Consider the following 12601-nt stretch of genomic DNA (forward strand, 5'->3'; position numbering starts at 1 on the left):
CCTCATGCATTGTGATGCTGTCAGTTGGGCGAGGGAAGGAAAAAAAAGGTGAATATCATAAAAAGGCAGTTGCAACCTATAGTGCAGTTTCAGAAAGAGGGAGATTAAGCTGCGAGCTGAATCTAGCCTGCAGGACCTTCTGATCTAGCCAGTGGCAGTGGGCCTTTAGAAGCAACTGCAACTCATCCTCTGCCCAGAGTCCCATTTATTCCTCGTCCTCAGCGCAAAGAACATATTGCAACTGTTTAGCAAAAAGCCAATTTTCCTGGATATTGCTACTACATTTCTACAGCAAATGCTTTAAGATCATCTTGTGTCTTAGTAAAGACACAAAGAGCATACTTTAAGCCCATAAAAGAGCCTGCCTTCACTATGCAATAAAGAGGGTTGCTTCTGTGACAGGGTAATACAGTCTAGTTCGGTATCATGTGCTTATGTCGAACTTTACTGAGCCACTGAAATACATTTCCGAGATGGAGACAGAAGACAGCTTAGGCAGAGACAGGTAAAGGGAGCAAGAATATCTGGCTATAAGTGACTGAAGAGGAAGAAGAGGAAAGTGGCAGTCAGCAACCATTTTAGGCAGGAGTGACCCAGTTCAGGTCAGAGGCGGGCAAACACATGGGCACCAGGACTCGGCTACCATTTCTCCTGGGAGAGAGCAGTTGCTTCCAAAGCCCCACTGCCAGTGGCTAGATCAGAAGGCCCTGCAAGCTAGATTCAGCTCAGGGCCATAAGTTTTTGATCCCACTTGGATCTCTTTAAAAAACAGAGTATTGTTATCAGGAAAGATATGAATGAATAGCAGAAAGGGACATTCTGGCTCATCAACAGGTACCCCCAGAAGAATTCCCCATGGGAAAAGGGTTAGACCCCCCTATTCGGGCATTTAAAATGAGATTGTTGACTAAAAAATGTTGATTGGGGAATTAATTACCCAGTGCTGTCTGTGAGCTTGCTGAGTTATATAGTCTGATGGCTGGCACTGTTTGACTCTGAACTGATACAGAGGTATTTGCAACCAAAAATCCTTTCCATCCATTTTAAGGCAGGTGAATCACTCGCATACCCACCAGCCTTTGTCAAGTCCTATTTCAGCTGTTTTGGAACCTTTCCAGCTATCGACAACTGCTGGTGGATGCCAATGTATCAGAAAAAGCAGAAGACACCTCAGCAAGACTATGGACCTGTGACACTTACATGCCAAAGTCTCTATTTAGGAGTGGGGTTTTTTGCAGAAAATCCCAAGAGAAGGCAGACACTCTGCCTCAACTCGTCACAAAGCATTTTGAACAGGAGGTGTTTGTTCCTGGTACTGAGAAGCGCATGGATTTGGACTGGCTCCAGTCAGGCAGCTATGCCAGCATTGTTCTCAGAAGCAGAGAGAAAGAGAGATTGACTCTGTCTCATGGACGTCATTATAAACAGAAAGATGCTTTGGTTTTAACTGGGGAAGCTAGTGAAGCCAAAAGGGTGGAAACACCTAAACTCTCAAGTTTTCAGTTGTTCAGGGTAAGACCAGAAGGATGCTTGCTGAATCAAGAGGTCAGTTCCTAAAGGCCTGTAGCCGCCCTGGCCCTTAGATGCCTTTACCCTGAGCAGCATCTGTGCTTTCTGTAGGCACCCTGCCATCCTACTCTGCTTCATGTCTACCTAAAAGCCACTTCAGAGCACCAATTCCCCACCTAAACCAGACAGCATACTCCTATAGTAACAAGAAATGCCCACTCTTCTTAGGCAAAATGAGCCATCTCCTCCTGATGAGGAAGATCAGCCATCTCCTCCTGAAACTTGGCTTCTCAAACATACCCAACGTTCACCTTGCGGAGTAGTTACCTATGCAGTTAAATGCCATACATGACTGCAATAAACAGACCCCAAAACTCAAAAAACAAGAAGTCTCTATATTTCTTCCTGGGTTACTCATCCCCCCAGAAGATTCACATTTAAACCTAGATATGGCACCACCAGCTAAGTTAGCCTTAGAAACAAGCAGCTGCCTGGAGTTCTTTGGCTGATCATTTGATGCAACTACTCCCAGCAACAGATGCAGATGTCTTTCCTTCCCAGAGCAGGCAGGGCTGGACATAATCTCATGAGGTTCCTTCCTAGACTTCTGTAAATCTGTAAAAAGAACAAATTCATAAGCCTGTCCTTGCAAATGGCAAAGCCTACAGGACACCAAGAGATCTGAGGCTGTCTTCCTGTCCACACTACAGAGATACATTCCAGCACGAGAGCTGCCTTCACACAGCATTTTAAAATGCATGTACTTTTATATAAAATTCACAGCTGGAAAATAAGCAAACACACAGGTATTTCTAATCAGTCCTGCAAAAAGTTTTAACTGCAATTAAACAAAGCTTTGTTGGAAGTCAAATTCTCTGAAAAAGCAAAAGAAACTAAACCACTGAAGCACTCTTAACTAGAGAGAAAAAGAGTACAAACCAAACATGAACATAAGTTTTTCCAATTCTCTTCTGAAAATACTGAATTATGTTTTTAAATGGTTGATTTAAGAAATCCTAATAAGTTATCATTATTAGTCACCTATGGCTTTTATGGGTAGTAACCTGCTAGTTAAAATGGGTTGGTAGTCTGGGAGTCCACTACTCCCAGTTACTAAGGGATATTACTGATGTGCAACAGAGGTGCACATTGCATCTAAAGATTTTGGGGAACAAAAGGCTGAAGGCCTTGGATCAAAGCACTATCTGAAAGGAGAGTTTATTTAATGGAACTATTTATAGGACATTTGAATTAAACGAAGTGACAGAAACTAGGGTACCATGAAGTGTTATTCCAGCAGCTAGAATCACTAAAGCAAAAGTTAGGTCCACTAACCCATTTCAGAGTGCTCTACTGAGTTTAGTAAAACTGCCTTAGGTTGAGACCCAGCACAACACCTCCAAAGCACTGAGCAAGATTTGACTACCAGATCTTGGAGAGGAGAGGGATGTGGAGTCATTCTGGCCACTTTTCAGTTACAACAGAGATGGGGGGGGACAAAAAACCCCCCTGCACACTTTGGTTTTCTAGTTATTTATCACAGTTATGCAACTTTAATGGTTTAGATGATGATGCCACAATGTAAAACTAATTTTTTGGGGTGTTTTTAAGAAGCCAAGTTACTTCAGACATTAGTTCAGGCACACAACACGTGCATAGCAACTGCTGTGCTCATATAGATTTTTTGCAGAGTGAAAAATTAGAGCGCATACATGGATCAATGGATTAAAAGCTCTCTATATCCAGAGCTCTGTAGATTAAGGACTCCCTAAAATAGACTAATGACCTACCGGACTGTTGGCTCGACTGTGTTCAATGCCTCGGGGATAATGGGTCATTGGGAGATTACCTTACAAACTATGTCATTGCGCTCTGAGTGGCAGAGAGGATGACATGCTCCAGGGCTGTGACAAGACCCTCTGGACCACTATTAAAACTGGAAACTTCATCAGCCATTAAAAGTAGCTGCAGGTTTGACAACAGAACTAGAGGATTTTCCTCCTCCTCTGAGAAACAGGAGTGTAAGTGTGATCTGTACGTTAACACTAATCATTCTGAATCCCGTGTCCAGCTAGTGCAGTTACACACACTTTGGAAAAGAAAATGTGGCAGTGAGGGTGCATTATAGTCAGCAATGCTCATCACAGCTGAGGTTCACATGAACAGGGAAGCAGACACTACTACCCAATCAGAAATGTCTCTTGGAATTTGCTTTAAGAGAAATGTGCAGAGATTTTTTCTTCTCCACCCCATTCCCAATCCCATTTTCTCTTTCTGTCCCACAAAAACAAGATTATATATTTGGCAAACATATTTGAAGCTGAGGAAAAGGGTGCTGTATTCTGTACCTCCGTTTTCTGGTAAGGAGCAGCAGGAAAGCTGCCGAGTGGTAACGTTTCTTGGCCAGAGTTGTAAAGCTTGATAATGCTGGGGACAGGCAACAGGTGTCCAGTGTCATGAGACTCTGTTTCATGTGATGTTTCCTTGAAACATCCTGCTAAACCAGGTTATAATCCAAGTCACTAGTGTCAAAAAGTCTAGTTCCACCCACCCCATATTACTTGACTGTGAGAGAGAAGGATTTTTTTTCTTGCAAGCATTAGTAAATGCTTTAGTAGTAATACGTTAGCAATCCCCCACCTTTCTTAGATAAGACCTTAACCTCAAACCTAATGTTCCTGAAAGGGCCACTAATCTAGGCTTGCAAAGCTCACTGCAAAGGTTTATCAGCCACAGCATCAAAGTTTCCGTGACAACCCTCATGTAAAACCAGTTTTTCACTGATATTTACTCAGCTCTCTTAGATAATTGGGAGAAGCAAGCGTGCAAAGTTGCATCAGTTCCACAGTTGTTGAAGCAATCATTGAAAGTACCTGACCACAGCGACCGCTTCACAGTCCAAACAGGCAATTGCAGAGAAGTCACCTGTTTAAAGGCAAAGTGAGCATAATGCACCTTGAACAGAAACTGTTGCTCCAGTTGGCTTCTTTATTCCAAATGTGCTCGATAAAATACAAATCTTCCTTTAGAAAGAGCAAGCCTCAAAAGATGTGCTTCATTTTCCTAACAGATGGAAGAAGGGAAGGGTTGGGTTTTTTTAAGTCCTTTTTAATGGCTGCCCAGAAAATGCAAGTTGAAAATAAATGGGCAGCCCAACCAGTGAATGAAAGCATCAGACACCATTGAGTTCTCGCTAAATCCGTTCTGGCAGCCACTTGGGGTCATGCTCCACAGGCCAACCCTCCATTTACAAGGGAGTGAGGGGAAAGTGTAGGTTTCTGACCGTGGGACATCCAATTGCTATTTTTAAACCAAACGTTGAATAAATTTGACAGAAGGCTAAGCTGACAACGTACCTTTTAAACCAGCACCAGCCTTGTCACCCTTTATCAACATGAAATCCTCTCTCTCAGACCAAACAGCCTGCCTGGGGGAAACATCTGACCTCATTACATGTCCAAGTGCTTGGATAGTGAGTACCCTGCCAGGACAGTGTGCTAATCTAGCAGGCGGAGTGACCCTGCTGTAACCTTCAGCGTTCATTCTTTGGGGTACAGGGCAGTAGCCACTTTTTGTCGGGATGGGACAGATTTTAATCTGAAATGAATTCTTGCAAGTTTATCCCAAGCACAAAGTAATCTCATCCTTTGATCTATACCACGGACTAACATTATGGCTGCGAGTTCTGCTTCTCTGGTGGTTTTTAAATTCTCAGATGCACTTGCTGTTGATGGCCAGCTGTACTCCCTACAAAGCTAAAACTATTATCTGATTAGAGAGTGGGGAGACAAAGGATTTCCCTGCATCAGGCATTCAGTTGTCCACCAAAACCACTTTGGACAGGGCTCACCAGTCCCTCCCTGGGAAAGGATGCGACTTCGGAACAGCCAAACCTGCACATCAGAACTTTAAGGTTTGAATCAAAACTGAGCAAAATCAATGAGGTCTTCCTAGGGACTCCCACATGCTGTGAATCAGGCACATGCAGAAAAAAGTCTCCCCGAAGAAGAAAGGTCCCTTTCACTCACCTCCTGTAGGTACCACCACTAGCAAAACGATGTTTATGGTAATCTCTCTATCCATCTAGAAATTTGAGTCTGACTTACAGGAAGTAACAAATATGGCTTCTCTACTCTACATTGGCAGTTTCTAGGCTATTTACTCAGCTTACAAAAAAAGTACATTTGTGAAACAGTATATAGCACTGAACCTGAGTATATCTTTTCAGGGTCTGGTTGGTTTTATTATTAAATGTGTAGTTTTAATGATTTTTGGTGAGCGTCACAAGCTCGTGAAATACACGAGTCTAAGTCAGGGTTTGCAAAATGATGGCAAACAAAGCAGAAAGTGATCCAACAGATCCTTTCTAGCCCAACTTTGAGGAACAAACACAGGGCATTTTCTGGGTGCATACCCAAAAGCTCATCTGGTTCTGCAAATATCAGTCCATTATCCCAAGTAAGTTCTATGAATTGCATGCCTCTCATTAACTTATTTTCCTTTTCCTGGGAGCTGCTGGAGGGAAAAGAGTCAGGCACCAGCAATCCAAGACAACATAGAAATCAAATCAGACATGCTGGGTCTGCAAGATCTTCATGATATCACCACAGAACATGCAGAGATGCCAGCAGCTTTGAGCCAGATCTGAAAAATGGAATTTTAGGTTTTTATGGTAATTGCTAGAAGACTGAACAGCAGAAGACTCTCCTGAAATGCATTTAAAAATAACAAAACTGGGCTTGAATAGAAACAGTTGATAGCCTGCTCTTCAGTCTTAAAATTAAGCCACCCAGTATTTCTTCAGATGGGTTCTTTTGCATGCTCATTTAAACATATGCAGCCAATACAATGATATGATTAATTGCTTATGCAGAGGACAGCCTTAATTCATCATCACTCAGCAGTCAATGCAACTCTTTTGCCCAATTTGGCAAGGGATGGAGAAAACGAAGAGGTTTGCCTGCATTACTGAACTGTTTGCAGGCAAGACTGTTTTGGGGAATGCTCTGCCAGCCCCCTTATGCTGGATGCCATGCAAGACTGCACAGCAGTAGAGGAACACAGGAACTGCCAGGCTGAATCAGAGCAATGGGCTGTTTGGCTCACTGTCGTCCCCAAGACTGGCCTGCACCAGCTGCTTCACAGCAAAGGAAAAGAAACCCTGCAGGAGGCAGGTTTTGGATAGTTTGCCTCCAGGGAAAGCTGTTTCTCAACCTAGTACTTATGGGTCAGTTTCCAGCCTCCAGGTATAAGGGTGCATCTGCTTTTCCAAGCACATCTGTAATAGTACATAATAGTAAATCACTCTGGTTCTAACACAACTCTACTGTATTGTACAGCGACTTGTGACCATGGTGGAGAAATATTAGCTTTACAATTATTCATTCACATAAAACCCAGTTCATGCATCCCACAGAAGCCAAGAATCATCTGTATCATCAACTCCTATTTAAATCTCATTTCTAAAGCACTTGCTGCACTGGCCAAGACATCAAATGCTAGCCATTGACACCAAATGAAGAGGAGAAAGGTGGCTTAGCCTGGAGAAGGAGAGTGAACAACTGAAAAGCCAACAGCAGGCACGATGCACCAAAGCTCTGATTCGGCGTGCCAGTTCAGCGCCCCACCCTGGGCAAACAAACCAAGAAAGGCACCAGCGAAGGGCTGCGCTACACGCTCCTGAAGGCACACACCACCACCGCATGAAGCTCCCGTGGTCACGAAAAGCACTAAGAAGGATGACACACAACTTCTGGATGAGATCAGCAGTCAGCACCATCCAGCACCAGGCACTCCACATGAAAAAAGGCAGGGAACCCCACAATGAACTTCTCTCAGGGAAAGTTTTCTCCTGCCACAAAGTGAAGCAGGCACATTCTTCTCCCTTATATGTTTTTACCCCTCAGGCAAACTTCCCTGCTTACCCTTATAAATCCTCTCATTTCTTTCTGGATCCTGAAGTTCTTGGCCTCAGCGGTTATTTATGTGCTATGTAAACAGCTACTGCCTTTCATCTGTTTGAAATGTGCAGTCGCTCCATTTCATTGCCCACTAGCCCCATTTGTTTGATAAGAAAAGAAAAGAGCGAGCACAGTTTTCATCCACTGGGTCTATTTGTTATTCCATACTCTTCCTCTCGCTCTAGCCTTTCCAATCACGGGGCTGGGTGGGGAGTCAAGGAGACTGTACCCAGCTGAGCAGGAAATAGAGCATCAAAGATAAGGCATTTCACGTTGTGCTACAGGAAGAGCTTAATTGGCAAGGTGTGATCTTGTAAGGGTAGTTATAAGCTGCACGGCTACAAATGCTGTTTTTAGCACTCAGAGGAGAGGTCTGGAGTTTGGATTCCTGGATGCTAAGCCTAACCCTGCCACTGGCCTTGAGCAAGTCAGAGCCTCTTACTTCAGATAACCTATTCAATTATTTGAAGGAGTTAAATGAAAGGAATTATAGCTTCTAAGGATTCATTTCACAAGCCAATGTGACACTCTCCAATTTTAGATTAGTGGCAGTACTGGTCACCATGACTACAAAAGCTGTTGGTTATAAACTGTAGTTTATTACAAAGTCAGCTGCTTACAAAAATAAGATCTTTTGCACTCTTTCAGCCAACATTAATCAAATTCCAGAGGCTAGCCACCAATGTGCTGCTTTTGCCTCAACCTTTAAGCCCACAAATTAAAAGTGCCCTTTTCTGCTTTAATTAATGATTGGATTAATAAAGCAATACCAGCAAAGTTACCAATTGCACAGGAACACTTTTGGCCCTAGCCAGTGCTTTGTTAAACACATCATTTGGAATCCCCTATGGGAAAGCAGATGTTAACATAACCAGACACCTGTCAAAGGGAGTAGCAGCTAATTAACAGCCCTGTTTTAGCCAAGTATAGCCTGGGTTAGATCTTTTGCAAGCTTTATGCACACACTGATCCACAGCATCTCCTACTACTCTGATCTTTGGCTCTGCACATACAGACTCGCTATTCTCTCTACTCCATTACTGCGCTTCTTGGATAAAGAATGTCACTCGGGTCATAATGTGCGACAGTTTGGAGTGCTGCACAGTCAGGACTGGTAAAATAGTAAAGATTTATTTTTGCCTGCTGATGCTGCGTCAGCTAACTTTTAAATGAGATGTTCTTGGTATGGGATAATGTTAATTGGAACGAATCTGCTGCACAAGCAAAAACTTAAGTCCAGAGAAAAGCCATTTAGGGTCACCTTTATGTCAACTGAAATCTGCCCATCTCACCCTGATGTAAATGAACAACCAGCCATTCTAGTACACTATAACAAGCATCTTGTTAGATGATGACATCTCAGAATTGCTTGGCTATTTCTCAATAAGGGTTTTGTTGTTGAGTTTTTTTGCTTCTTTTGCTGCAGTAAAATGAAGCTGGAAAGCATTCACTTGCCCACTCACCAGAGAAAGAAGAAACTCTTCTTGCTGGGTGAGGATTCATTTCTTCAGGACTTCAGATTTCATGAAGGAAAAAACAAAACAATTCTAGTCCCTGTAGCCATCAGCACAACTTTACAGAATGTGACCAAATCAGGCACACCCAGAGCCATCCCCCTGAGCCCACAGGCAGCTTTTGTGCTTTTGCTGTTGCTCATAACTTTGCCAAACACTAGTCAGATACAGAGTGCTAGGCAGAACTACAGGCTGTAGGGAAGTCATCAAGAATCATGCTGGTTTCATGCTGATACTGGGAAAAGCTACAGACAGCAGAAGCTGAGACTGGAGTTATTTACTAGGGAAGAGGTAGAGTGCTGTAGTCTTCCCCCCCGCCAAGAAAGGGGAGGAAGGGATAGAAGTACCTTTCCCCACCCAGCTGGCAGATGACAGGCTTTGACAGTGCTAGAAAGGGACTGATATGAGGACCACAACCCTTCCCTGGACAATGGCCTGAAAGAAATCCCAGCACCCTTCAGCCTTCCAAGAATAAAGACCGGCAGGGAAACTCACGGTTCAAAACTGACTGAGATAACCCCAAGAGTCAATCTGTCTGGCAGTTTTAACCCTCCAAAAAAGTTCATGTACATGGACTAGCAGCAGTACACCAATCAGAGCCATGTTAATAGGTCTCCATTAAAACGATCAAGTCCTGTGATGAAGTTTTCTTCATTTAAGGGTATAAATTAGGTTGATAATAGTATTAAAAATAACAGGGGGTAGTCTACAAGGTCTACTTTGCTCTGGAGTTCTCTGGCCTACGGACACTAAGTCTGAGAAGTAAGCGTGTGTGTTGCTATCAAAATTGTTTCTTACATAGTAATCAGGTTAGAGATCTAGGGCTTGTCTCCATGGCAAAGATATTACCAGTTGTGCATGTAAAATTGTAATGGGATAGCAAATGTGGGCCCAGTTTCAGTCTGATAAATGTGGCTTTTTCCAGGTTAGTTTAAAAACCCCCTCCTAAGAAGAAGAAGAGAAAGCACATTTATTGAGAGGTAAGAATAACAGCAAATTGCCAAGCATGAGCTGCTCTGTGGTAAAGTAGCTATGTGCACAATCTTATCTGTGGTACACAGGAAAGCCTAACCCCCATACCATCTGTACATACCCTAGGCAAACTAATTAACCCCCAAATCACCAACACAAACAGAGTGTCCATACAGGAGCTCTGTCACTGCATCGACTGTTAAATGATCAGCAACTCTGGATTTTGAAGTTTTATTAAAGACAGGAAACTGTGAGCAGGAAAACCAGCCTACAGGAAACATGCAAGCCTACTGATAAATGGCAAGGAAGGGACAAGGCGACTGGAATGCTCAGGAATTCAAAAGCATCTTTCAGCACACTTTGGACTAGAAGACTGCAGTCACCCACGCAGCTCAAAGGAATTAAACCTACCGCTTGGCAAATGTCAAGAAAGGTGTGGTGAAACTAATACTCTGCAGCAGCCTGAAAAGAATAGCATGGGGAGCAGGGTGGAAGAGACATCCTGGCCATGATGCAACTAATAGGAGGAAATGTCCTTGTTAAGACAAAGTTCAGTATTACATGCGTTAGCAGACTGGTGACTTGCAGACTCTGCCCAGTGAATCCCTTGACCCACAAAAACTCATGCATGCAAACATTACCCGTGGCCATATCTTCACTGGGATTCTACCTCATTTAACACACCTAAAGCAAGGGCTGAAACAAAACAAAAAAAATGAACCTCCTTTAAAAGTGAGGAAACCAAGTCTTCAACACAAAGTAAAAAAACCTCCTTCCCTTCTAAAAGTACTTTTGGTTGCTGTACAGTACATAAGAAAACCAATCTGAAGTGAATTCAGTTGACTCAAGTGATTTACTGCCTTTGTGGAAGTTTACAGTCCTGACCAACCTTGTTTGGCTTCAATATTGTTAAAGTGACGGCATTTTCCCTAGTATGATTAGGAGTCTCTTTTATAAAAAATAAACAAGAATTTTTGACTCGGAGGACTTGCAAAGAGCCTCCTCACGCAGCCAGATGAGCACATATTTATGCTAGCTGGGCAAAGGAATGAATTTTCCTTGGGAAGGACCATGTTATTTGTCACCTGGGACATATGCAAGATGTTGCTGTTGACTCCTTTAACAAAGCATTTCCAAGCCAGCCAGCCCATCATTTTAGAATCAAGTAGTGCTAAAGTCACCTTTCCACTAGAAAACCTACTTTTTGAATCCCTAAGAGCAGTCGTTTTCAAACTGTGATCTCAGGACCCCTAAGAGGTCTGCGAAAGATGACTATAAATCAGTCAGAAGGATGTGAATAACCACACTTACAATTCAAAGGGGTCCACACCTCCATTCAAAAATGTTTAGGGGTCAACAAATGAAAATAGGTTGAAAACCACTGCTTTACAGGCACACTGCTATACAGGCAGTCACCCTGCTCTTCCTTTGGATTGGTTTCAGCTTTTGCACCAGCTTGAGCGCAAGAGCTGAATTCACACTGAGCCTCTAGCCGTTAACGTAAAGGGTTACATCCACGTTGTGACACAGAAAGAGTTCACCGAGAACTGTTATAGTTACCTGTAGATGAGCACAGGGCATTCAGGCAGGCGCAGACGTAGAACAGATGCAGCTTTCCCAGCCACTTTGCATGTTTTCCCAGACAACATCCAGATAAACCATGAGAGCTGATGCTGAATTTGGCTTCCAACCTCCTCTCCATGGCCTTCGCGGGTAGAATCAGGGCTCTGTAAGTACACAGGACAGATCAAGACACTTGCCACCAATATAAAGCCAGTTCTTCACAAAGAGGGAATGAGGGGAACGGGCGTGTTTAACTTTATCCCTCGCGACTCAGCGCTACCGCAACGAAGTAATTACTGCAATTATGACGGATTTGATACCAAACTGACGGTAGCCAAGAAGCTACAGGCAGTCCTCAACTTACAACGTTTCAAGTTACAACGTTTATAAACAGATGCCCCGTTTCAACTTTCTGATGCCGGTTTCAACTTGATGCCACGCCGCGTCACCTGTCCCCCCGCAGGGCATCTGTCCAAACTTCCTCAGACACTTTCTTTTAAAATGGCAGGAGATACACCAAAAAAACCCGAGGCCAAGACTCCTGCGAAGACCCTGTCACAAGGTCCAACCCAGAGCCCTTCACCAAGTCCAGCAAAGTCACCTCAAATAAGTCCTTCCAAATCAATACGATTGCTATTTACAATAGAAATACATTAGAGACCCATCTATCATTGATCGAGTGAAAAATCCCGAGTTATTTTTGGTGAAAACAAGGTGTTGGGTCTCGGCTCAGGTCCCAGCCCCCCATTTATAACGTTGTTTCCCGTGGAAAAATCGGTTGCTAGGCGCGACGACGTCGGGGAGGCAGAAGCGAGGCGGGAAGGAGCCCGCGGAGCGCGATAGGAAACAACCCCCTCCATTTGGCCACCCGGAGGAGCTTCCACACGAGCTCCGGAGACGGGACCGGGGCGGAGGGAGGCACGTACCGCGGGCGCTGGCGGCGGCGTCAGGTGGGCCAGATCCCGCGGCCATGGGGTAGGGTAGGCCGGGCTGCGGCTCCTGAGGCCGCAGCCGCCGCGCAGCCAGAGGGGGTAAGGGGGCGTCACCCGCTGACCCCGGAAACACAACCGCCGGAACCGGAAG

The 12601-nt window shown here is 44.1% G+C and overlaps 1 protein-coding gene across 7 annotated transcripts in view; it reads right to left on the minus strand.

Moving 5' to 3' along the window:
• The window catches only part of KIAA0319L (KIAA0319 like), a 49942-nt gene extending 37346 nt beyond the window's left edge, over positions 1–12596 (minus strand). For 2 of the 7 annotated variants that reach the window (XR_016443669.1, XM_090058638.1), the window contains exons 1-4: positions 11516–11646; positions 10597–10651; positions 10367–10472; positions 8933–8982 (exon numbers count right to left, since the gene is read on the minus strand). Coding sequence is in view for 5 of the 7 variants with exons in the window: in XM_090058638.1 (XP_089914764.1) it covers positions 8933–8982; positions 10367–10472; positions 10597–10606 (166 nt within the window). In the remaining 2 variants the exon portion in view is untranslated. Of the gene's footprint in view, positions 1–4382; positions 4435–8932; positions 8983–10366; positions 10473–10596; positions 10652–11515; positions 11683–12444 lie in introns of those variants that run through there. The other 5 variants (XM_090058641.1, XM_090058639.1, XM_090058640.1 and 2 more) reach the window with 5 other exon arrangements.
• Positions 12597–12601: the final 5 nt, after the last annotated feature.

Source organism: Crocodylus siamensis, chromosome 7 (genome assembly GCF_052110815.1).
Source record: "Crocodylus siamensis isolate JL-2025a chromosome 7, ASM5211081v1, whole genome shotgun sequence".
Taxonomy (NCBI): Eukaryota; Metazoa; Chordata; order Crocodylia; family Crocodylidae; genus Crocodylus; species Crocodylus siamensis.